Source organism: Onychomys torridus, chromosome 6 (genome assembly GCF_903995425.1).
Source record: "Onychomys torridus chromosome 6, mOncTor1.1, whole genome shotgun sequence".
Lineage (NCBI taxonomy): Eukaryota > Metazoa > Chordata > Mammalia > Rodentia > Cricetidae > Onychomys > Onychomys torridus.
Genome location: NC_050448.1, coordinates 62,613,811 through 62,624,705, shown reverse-complemented (window position 1 = coordinate 62,624,705; position 10,895 = coordinate 62,613,811). Strand labels below are relative to the sequence as shown.

General features: G+C 49.1%; 1 protein-coding gene across 1 annotated transcript in view; it reads right to left on the bottom strand.

Moving 5' to 3' along the window:
- The window catches only part of Gatb (glutamyl-tRNA amidotransferase subunit B), a 75,516-nt gene continuing 64,621 nt past the window's right edge, over nucleotides 1-10,895 (bottom strand). Inside the window, exons 12-13 of the mRNA XM_036191409.1 lie at nucleotides 2,120-2,254; nucleotides 1-832 (exon numbers count right to left, since the gene is read on the bottom strand). Coding sequence (XP_036047302.1) covers nucleotides 704-832; nucleotides 2,120-2,254 — 264 coding nt within the window. The 3' untranslated portion in view covers nucleotides 1-703. The remainder of the gene's footprint in view (nucleotides 833-2,119; nucleotides 2,255-10,895) is intronic.

Sequence of the window (10,895 nt, the reverse complement as noted above, 5' to 3'; positions counted from 1 at the left end):
CATTCTGATTTATTCGTTTATAATCTTATTTCCAGGTAAAACAAGTCAATGTTTCAGATCTTCTCTTTTGATCTTTTTTTGACCTAAAACATTGTGTTGGGGAAGGGTGTAAATCTCTGAAGTGGAAGTTAATTTTTATGTGCTATTTTAGTATCTATTTTATTCATTAAATTTATCTGAGAACGTCTGTGTCACTTCAATTCACTGGGAGCTGACCACACAGTAGAACCTGCACTCACTCAGCAAATGAGCGAGTACCTACACCTTCCTTCCCTACCCTTGCCTGAACAGTGTGTTTGACATGAGTTTGTCTGGCTAATACACTGTACCCATAACATACTACATCCATACTGCCATCTCAGTCTGTCGGCCTTCAGTACCTGGCTCCTAGGAAGCATTCATCGGCACCTGCAGTTGAAACATGAGCTTTATTCTGTTTAGAACTCCTTCACAGTAGAACACGCTATTTCTTTAATCATGGCTCTCCTCACCGCAGAGCTGTTTCCAGACTGTGAGGCAGACCTCCAGCTGCTTCCTAGGTCACAGGGTCTCAGAGGACACATGTAAAATGTTACCTCCCAAGAGGTGCAGCCTGGCCAGGGACTGAGAGACACAAATGGTACCCACACAAACACCAGTGTTTGCGGGCTCCTGTTCTCAGGGCCACACTGTCCTCCCTCAGGTAGAAGGACCTCACCACATATCACAGTGACAGCTTCTTTTCCAAGATCTCCTTTATCAGAGCCGGGTCCGCTCGGCTGAGACTTGCCTTCCGCACCAACCCAATCAGCTTATTTATAGCTTTGGGGTTTCTTTTCTTCACATCCATCACCTGTAAAAACAGAAGTTAGGAGGTGAAGTAGGAGACTCATACCAAGAGTCTGCAAGGTTTCCACTGATTGCAAACTAAACTCAGGTCTTTCTTCCCTTCCTGGAAGGTGTAAAGTGAGGAAGGAGACAAGAGGGGTTCAATCGAGAGCTCTCTAGGCTCCTATCAAAAGGAGCCTGGGTCCTCTGCTTCTGATCAGAACAAACAAGGGATGGTGACCACAAATGATTGCTGCGGGACCCACAACACTCTCCTCTGGGGCTACAATGATGCCAGGAGTCAGTCAGCTCTGTGATGAGCATCAGGTGTAATCAGGCAGGGGTGCCTCTCCAGTTCTCGAGTGCCGTGGGACAGGCACCCCTGCCCCTGCCAACAAGAGCTGCTCCTTAGAAAACCAACCTTCAGGATGGCAGCTCTCTCAGTGGGCGCTGTGGCAGGGAGGGGGTAAGGGCAGGAGGGACTGAACAACATCACACAACCACATACTGGCCTCTCTCTGCAAGTGTCCTGACTGGCAGTTAGTATACTTGAGTGCCGCAGGACGGGTCTGAAACCCAGTGTGTCCTTATCAGTCACTGCAGATGGGGCAGGAAGATGGGGACTGCTGGGATGGTGTGGGCTCCTTTTCCCTAGCAAGGGCTCTTTACAGAGCTGTCAGTGTCCCTGCGCACTGACAGGAGGTGTGCATTATTCTGAAAGGGATACTAGTAATTTTTCCCCACTCTAGACAATATGATTAGACCTGGGGTGGGTTGGGGGGGGGGACCTGCAACTTGGCATGGTTTTTCTTTCTTGCGCTATGCTAAGAACACAAAATGACTTGGTTTTCAGCCATTTTTCTGTCAAAGGACTTCTCTGTAATTTGCAGATCATTTTCCTCTCATGTCTTCCCCCCTCTCACAGGCCACAGACCTGGAGCATTCCCTGCTCTCTTCCCTCCTTGCAGCAGGTCCTCCTAACAACGTGGAGATGGCCACACAGAATGTACATGGCAACTCTGGGAGAGAGTGACAGACCCCCCAATTAAAACCGGGGATTGGACTTTGATACCGTTCCTTTAACTCCACAGAGAGCAAACACTAGCGAACTTTCCTCACAGGACAAGAAGCTGTGTTCTTCATCTGATTCTGTCTCTTTGACTTTCAAGTGCCCACACTAGAGTAGGGATTGACAGGGCTGGGTCAGCCCTCAGGAGGGAGGGTCTGCGGTGGCAGCAGGAACTGTGGAGAGATGTCAAGTTGACTCATTCCTGCTGCACAGGAAGACCTTGCTCCCATTGGAGATAGTCACCACTTGGGGGTGTCCATCTATGGTGGCTTGGCAGAGCTGTTCCAGGGCCTCTTGATCCTGCATCAGCTCCAGCTGCTGTTCTGACACAATCTGGGCTGCTGTCTTCCCCTCGCCCTTCCACAGCTCCTCAAACACCTGCAGGTGAGGAAGGAGAGAGAAGGAGACGACTCAGCGCTTCTGCCACCTCCGTGGGCCTCTGGGGTGACGTGCACCACAGGGAAGGGACTGCGGATTCACCCTGAGCCTGGGAACATCTCCCTTCAGCAAGCCCAAGTCTCTCCTGGGGTTGGCTGGCTCCTCTCTGCAGAGGATGGGGACTCCGTCCAGCCACGTGTGCCCCCATTTGATGACTCAAGCCAGGCTACCTGTCCTCACAGAGGGCTGGTGCTGGGTCTGTCTTGAGTCCACTAAACTAATTAAGGAGGTGACATTTCCTAAGGGATAGAGCACACAGGCAGCAGGAGGGAGCCGCTGCATGCAGTCCGGAGCTCCGGCCTCCCTTCCTTGGGTCCTGTTGGGAGAGCTGAGCCCAATCGGACTGGGATAATTAACGTCCATCCTCTGCTCATTTCCCTACTTAAAGAAGAACAAGAGACCTCAGAGGAATGGAACCTGGGGAGAAGGCCAACACTGTGGAGGGTATTGCTGCTTGGGTTGGTTTCCTCATCCTTACACTCAAGGGAGGATGCAGGGCGTCTCAGTTTGGCTCCTGCCCTCAGCCTGCAACCATGACACAGGGACACTCCCCGTCTGGGGTGCCTCTATGCATGCAGCCCTCCCTCCAGGAAAGACTGTGCTGCAGTAACCAGCACACATGCCAATGCAAAACGGAAGAGGAGGTGCTCTGGATGTCAGCAGGCTGCATTGCCCCAGTGAGGGCAGAAAACAAGCCAGGAATCTGCATCATGACTTAGGAGGCACCAATCCTCTGTTTAGCTGGTCAGACTCCGGTCCTGGAGGGCCCAGGGTGCCTCTGAGGTGAGTCCCACTGTGAATGCTTCATGGGCACCTCTATGACCACCTCCACCTAGTCCTGATGGCCCAGAAAAAAACCAAGAAATGTGAACCACAGGCCTTCAAATAACATTTATAAGATGTTCAGTGAAAACCTGGGACACAGATCTTCAAATCTAACTCATAAGAAAACAGCCCTGACCAGGAGAGAGCTGCGAGAGGCGGAAGGTGGCCAGCTTCTCTGTGTTTGAGTGTCCCAGCTGAGCGAATCAGCCCAGAAAGGCGGCTTTTCCTGCACTTTATCTGGGTGTGAGGCTGCTCAGAGGCAAGTCTGGGGAGCTGTTCTGCCTTATCCCTGTTTGTGCTTCATGAAGACCACAGGAGCTGGAGGTGTGGCTCAATGGTACAGAGCTTGCTGTGTAAGCATGCGGACCCGAGACTGGCCCAACCCCGGGCAGGTGGAGGCAGGAGGATCTCTGCAGCCTGCAGCCAGCCAGTCTAGTCAGACTGGAAAGCTGCAGGTTCAGTGGGGTCCTGGTCTCAAAGACTGATGTAAAGAGCAATAGAGGAATGTGTACCAGCCCTCCTTATACACAAGTATTTCTAAAGTTAATGCTTGCCAGCTAGATTTATCAGGACTTGGTGAAGTTAACCCCCATCCTTCAGGTCATCTGCACAGACTCCTAAAGAAGTCCCCCCTAGCTCAGGCATCCAAACCCAGAAGAGAAAATGGTCCTTAAGCCCAGCTCAGGACAGATGCACTTGCAAGACCATGTCACGGAGAACTTACAGGGCAGCTATTTCCCAGTAAGGAGGCAGAGCTACTGCTTAGCACATATGGAGAGGCACCCTCCCAGCTCCTCACAACCGGTCCTGGGTCCAGCACTTCCTGGGCCCAGGAACAGGCTGACAAAGGAGTCTGTCCTTGCCTGGGACCCAAGACTCAAATGCTGGTTGGAACTGCGCTAGGTGCTGGGGGCCACTTGACCCGGATGGAAAAGAATGCCCTCTACGACAGGCACTCCTAAATGTTAGGCTGCTGCTCTGGAGACAGCCAGCAGTACAAAGTACATCCTGAGTGGTTCCGGGAGCCACTGGGAGCATAGTGGCTGACATTTCCTCTACCTCCGAGTCAGAAGCCACAGCTGTCCACTTCACATACTAGTTAGTGGCTCTGCAGCTCACACCTAGCTTTGGGCCTGATACAGCAGACTCTAGGTTCCAACCCTTTGCTCCTTCCGATTTAAGCAAGGGCTAGCAGCTCCTGGCTGGGGGCCAGCAAGAAGGAAACCACTGAGGGGCCTCGCCCTGCTGTTGTGGCCCTCCAGCCTCTCACATAATGGCCTCTGTGGCCCAGGCTCCCATTGCAGTATAATCCTCAGCTACTGTCTGTGTCTGTTCATCTCAGGGGATAAATACCCACTAACAGTAAGGAGACATGAGCTGGGAAGCCCCAGGTGGGGCAGAAATAGCCTATGTGCTTGGGGACTGAATCTATACTCTTACCTGCTACCCCTTACCTGCCATTGCCGGTCCTAGGCTTTTGAGTCAGAATAGAAAGGAAAGGTCTGTTTAAGAGAAGTGTCATGGAAGGAGCCATATCCCTACAGAGGAGGGACCCCCCACAATCCCCACCCTCATCAAAGGCAACTGTAATGAGAGGCCATCCCTGTAGGAGGTGACAACCCCAACAGGAGCCCCTGAGGAGGCAGGGCAGGCTGAGATGTGCAGAGAATGTTAGCATGTAGAAAGAGACTCCAGTCTCGGGGCAGTGTCGGTACGAGGTAGACGGTAACATTTCTACATCTGAAAAGCTTCTGGCGTCTTCTCTCAAAGGCCCACTCCAGAGCACACTGAGGAGCTTGGTTAAATGGCACTGAGTGTGTTAAATGTGGCTTTCATCTCTACAGACCCCATCTGGCCTGGTCCCACCAGCAGCCTTAACTGGATAATGCTCAGGAGACCAGGGACCATCCACTTTCATAAGCTGCAAACACACCTGCCATCATCCCCTGAGCTGTAGCCTGGCCAGCAGTTGGAACATAGCCTGGGTCTCCTTGGACTATATGCAAGTCAGCTGTGATGCTGACAGCTCTGGAGTCTGATGTGTCCCAGTTGGCCCTGTCCTTAGCGAGGAGAGGTGATGGGACTGCCACCTGCCACTTCCATACACAGACCTGGCTCCTGAAAGAGGACCCTGCAGGGTGCTTTTGTCCACAGTGGCCAGGAGGTTGTGCATTATGGGCACACAACTCTCAGGTTTCTATTTCTGAAAAATAGGGCTGTTTCACAGTGGACACCTCTTCCTGCCCTGGCCCCAGAATGCGGAGAGACTAAGGCTGTAAGCCTCAAAAGCCCTACTGGAACACCTGGGAGGGATGCGGTGACATGTGAAAAGGACACAACTAATTGGTAACAATGTCAGCAAGAGGCAGTGGAGAGAGGGATTAATAACAAATGACAACACAAAGGAGGAGGCTCTCTGGTGTTCAGAGTGCTCTCAGCACAGGAAGAGTCTGTGCACATCTCTACCACCAGGTAGTCATGCGGTTAACAGAGAAGGAGGCTCTCTGGTGTTCAGAGCGCTCTCAGCACAGGAAGAGTCTGTGCACATCTCTACCACCAGGTAGTCATGCGGTTAACAGAGAAGGAGGCTCTCTGGTGTTCAGAACCCTCTCAGGACAGGAAGAGTCTTTGTGCACATCTTTACCACCAGCTACCCATGCGGTTAACTTCAGTCACACATGCAATCTCTTCCGGTGCTGTTGGTGGCAAAGCCAGTCATCAACAGGACCAGAGACTCTTGGTTCAGCCAAGTTCCTAAAGCCTAAAGTGTACTTTGTTGAACTCTTCTGTTAATGTGTTAAAATTAATTACAAGTTTTTATTTATTTAAAAGACAACACAAAAATAAGATGCAAAAATTAGTCATTAGAGAAATCCATGTATCCAGTGAGATACGACTTCACATTCAGGAAGAGGACTAATAAAAATCCTGTGTGGTGATGACGCCTTTAATCCCCGCACTCAGGAGGCAGAGGCGGGAGGATCGCTGTGAGTTCGAGGACAGCCTGGTCCACGGAGTGAGTTCCAGGCCACTGGCTATCCAGTGAGGAACCACAGAGGGAGCCTACTGCTACCACGTAGCTGGAGCAGTGTGGTCCTCACTGCATTCTACATCCTTACTCCTGCAGAGAAGTGGAGCTCTCTGCTCTCAAAGACGCTTCTCCTTGTAGCAGACAGAGACCACAGCAGAAAACCACAGCTGGTCAAGATACAGTCACAGCTGGTCTCGGGGTGTTCAGCTCCTACTGACACATCTACAACCCAACCCCCTTCCTGGGGCTCAGAGGCCAAAAAGTCTGCTGTGAGACCGGATCTCCTGGAAATGACAGGGAGCCTCACCCATGGAACCCCAACACTGTGGCTGTGTAAACAAGACTGCAACAATGGCAACACTAATAGACATGCTATTGTGGAAGGGGAAATCTCACAGGTCCCTACCCCTGGATAGAAGCTACAGGCAATTACAGACTTCCAAGAGAGGGAATCAGTTGTCAGCAGGGATGAACCTCTAACTGGTTACCCAATACCAAGTCATCTCTGAAAACATACAATAAGCAATTACTTTAAGTGACTCAGCAAGGTTTTGTTGGTTTGGTGTTTATTTGTACACACACATACACACACACACACACACACACACAAATATTATTTTTAAGACAGGGTTTCTTGGTGTAGCCCTGGCTGTCCTGGAACTCATTCTGTAGACCAGGAACTCAGAGATCCACCTATGTCTGCCTCCTGAGTGCTGGTTTTAAAGGTGTGTGCCACCATGCCTGGCTTGTGTGTGTGTGTGTGTGTGTGTGTGTGTGTATGTGTGTGTGTGTGTGTAGGCATGCATGCACATTCATGTGCATATAAATAGCAGAAATAATGAAAAGAAGGCCATAAATTTAAGAGTGAGGCATGGGGTTGATGGGAGGGGCTGGAGGGAGGAGAGAAGATAGGGAAATGATAGATATATTTAATTTTAAAAACTTACAAAAGTAAAAAGGTATCAAGTCCTGGCAAGAATGTGGAGTACCTGGAACCTTCTACACTGCATGGAGGGAGCAAATAAGAAATGGTGCAGCCACTTGGAGTAACAGACAAGATAATCATACATTCCACAGATGCCATCCCTCCATCTATACCCAAGAACTCGGAAAACATACAAATTAAAGAAGTTATATATGAATTTCAAAGCTGCATCATTTATAAAATTGGAAACAACTGTCCATCAACTGATACATAAAATGCGGTATACCTGTAAGGTGGAATATTACTTAGCCATGAAAATGAAGTGCTGAGGAGGTGGTTCAATGGGTAAAGTGCTTGCTGTACAAGTGTGAGGGCCTGAGTTCAAATCCCCATGACCTACATAAAGACAGGTACAGCAGCATGCATCTGTAATCTCAGTGTCCCTCAGTGAGATAGGAGAATTCCCAGAAGCTTGCCAGCAGCTTGCCTGGCATACACGGAGAAAGAATGAGAACTGACACCTGTTAATGCCCTCTGCCCTCCACCTGTGTGCCATGAAATGCACATGTGCCAAACGCAAACAAATGTGCAAGAAAAGCTCCAGCCATTGCCTTAACTCTAAGTATACATGGCCAGTCCCCACCCCAAGATCTTCCTTCTGGGCAGGCATCCCCTCAGCAGCTGCCATTCTACCCAAATGTGATGCTGGCCACTAGGACCTGTCTAACTGTGACTGTGAGTGTGACAGTGGGTGTGCATGTGTGTGCAAAGGCATGTGTGGGGGGGCATGCACACATGCATACTGTTCCTGCCCTCACCTTTCCCTGTCAAGTACCTGTCTAGACTCCTGTCTACTCGGAAGACAGGTGCTCCAGGCCCCTGACTACTGCGGGTTCTACCAATGCCACATGCCCTTACACTAAGATCCAGTATAAACAGAGTCTGAGGAAACCCCGTCACCTGATAAGGACAACAGCTTCCAAATGGAGCAGGAGCCACACAGTGAGCTCCCCCACAATGTGCTGTCTACACCACACCTGTCTGAACTGCTGCAACTGGATGATTCTTTCCCTTAGCGTGGGAAACTCTCTTTACAATGGACAAAGTCGTAACAAACTCAAGGTTAGGCTATAGGGCACTGGTAGAATGCTCGCCCAGCGGGTGCAAGGGTGGGTTCTGTCTCTAGCACTGACACCCCCCTCCCCCGCACCCCATACTTAGGAGCTAGAGGTGTCACTCAGGGTACAGTCCAACCCTAATACCCCAAAGCAAACACAAAAAACAGAAAGCAAGTTTAAAAGCTGAAATCATATCTTCTATATTTTCTGATCATAATGTAATGAAACTAAAGGCAATAACAAGTCAGCTTTGGAAGTTACCAAGAAGATGGAAACTGAAGATAGACTTTTGAACAAATAGTGTGTCACTGGGGAAGTCAGAAAGGAAATGGACAATTTTCCTTCAAATAGTGAAAATGCAAAACAAAACAAAACAAAAAACCAACATTCTAAGACCTGCGATCTAAGTCAAAAGCCATATTAAGAGCAAGGTCCTTGGAAATGAGCATGCACTAAAAAAGGAAAAAGTTTAAAACAGCTTTTTTTTGTGTGTGTGTGCATGTGTAGTGTGTGTATGTGTGTGTGTGTGTGTGTGTGTGTGTGTGTGTGTGTGGTGTGTGTGTGTGTGTGTGTGTGTGTGTGTGTGTGTGTGTGTGTTCACATACGTATGGATGCACATCTGTGTTTGGTATGTGACGTGAGTATCTTTCTGGATTGTTCTCCATCTGATCTCTCACTTGAACTCAGAACCCAAGTTTACTATTGAGCTTGCTCCAGGAATACTCAGTCTCCACCTTCCAAACACTGAAGTGGGCTACCATGCCTGTCCATGGGTGCTAAAGATCTGAATTCTGGTCACACACAGTCATCTTCCCAATCCCCCAACCCCCAACCAATGATATATCTTAAGGATTTAGAAAAACAAGACCAAACCAAACCCCAATACTAAGGACTGGAGCAGAGAGAGTGGGAAAGACACCACAAAGGACGTGAGTTGGTTCTTTGAGGAGATAAAACTGACAAGTCTTTAGCTAGACTATCAAGGAAAGACCTAAAGTTAAAAAACAAAAACATAAAGCCATGTGGCTGGCACACAGCTGTAAATCCCAGCACCCTGGGAGTTTAGACAGCAGGATAGCACATCTGTTGACAGACTGAACTATACAGAAAAACCATCTCAAACATGAGAAAGGAGACATTACCGTCTATACCATAGCAATACACATTATTAGAGATTATTCTGAAAAATTTATATTAACACATCGGAAAATACTTCATAAGTAAAAAATATCAGCGAACTATACATTTAATGAAAGCAAAGTGAAATCACAGTACAGCCTCTTCCTTCTGAAGTCTTCATCTCTCTGAGCTTATGTCTGGCTACCTCTGGTCCCACGCTCCCTTTCCTGATTCCTTGTACATCCACATGATGACAGTCTGTGAATGACACCCACCCAACAGCAATGACGGTTATATTCAGGGTAGCACCTATATATTTAATAATCACTGAAGGGTTCTGTCTGTCTGTCTGTCAGCTGAAAGAAAGGTCTTCTTAGGTGGTCCAGCCTGGCTGTGAATTCACTATAGAGTTCAGAGTCAGTCTGAACTCCATATCACTCTGCCTCAGTCTCCTGAGTACTGGCATTACAGGCTTATATCACCATGACTGGCTACTTAAATCCTTTACAGTCAATAAACATAATATTCATCATTTCTGCTCAGAAAAATCAAGGAGTAGAAAATACAAGACTAAGTTCCCAGGCCCTGATTCATGAGGGAGATTCCCCTAGCAGCACACACTAAACACTGCAGGTCAGCTTTATATTTTCATTTCATGGCCTCAAAGAAGCAGGGTTCACCTGCTCCTTTAGACATGCTGGAAGTCTGATAAAATGTAGACGTGCCTGTCTGCGGCTGAAGGCAGCTGCCAGCATCTTCCCGCCTTCCTATTTCTCCTCACCAGAACTACCTTACTCGGTACACTTGGTTTGTGTGTGTGTGTGCGGGGGGGGGGGGGGGGGGGGGGGGTACGAAGGCCAAGGGGAGGATCTTTTCTTCTTTCATTTCAAATGCCACATCACCTACTCTTACGTGTGGACATAGTGTTTCTGCCCCTGAGCCATCTACTCTTTCCACCACCGCTGAGCACTGCCATAAACATTTGTAATTCTCTGACATGCACGAAAGGCAAAGCCTCTCCTAAGTGCTGGGTCCCTGTTGTTGACAGCCTCACATGAGGCAGCTCACAGAACCTTCTCCAGCTTCTGTCCCCAGGTTCACAGCAGAGAGCTTAGAGTATGCCAGTGGTGTCTCATAATTAACCAAAAGCAGCTGCTTCCCCAAGCCTCACTTTGTAACCTGCCACTACTGTCGGAGTATATAAATATTAAATGCAAAAGGCACCATTAAAGTGACATAAGGTTTTGGCTGCAGCACTGACAGCTGCACCCGCCATCTCTGGAGTGGAGAGGAAGCAGCCCCTGGGTGTTCTTCATCTTCCGGGTCCTCATCTGCAGAGCTTTCTGAATTCTAGGAATCACTCACCCACCTAGCCTTGAGCCATTCTTGTTTCCCGTATCTCCACACCTAGGTGCGCGTGTAAAGCATCATCTCCCCAGCATGCAGCAGACTGACCCCAGCTCCTGATTGAGGACTAACTCTCAAAGGGCAGGTCTGTGAGAGAGCAGAGGCAGCCTTGGAACTGCCTGTGAGGACAGGAGAGGGGCAGGTGGACAAGGACAA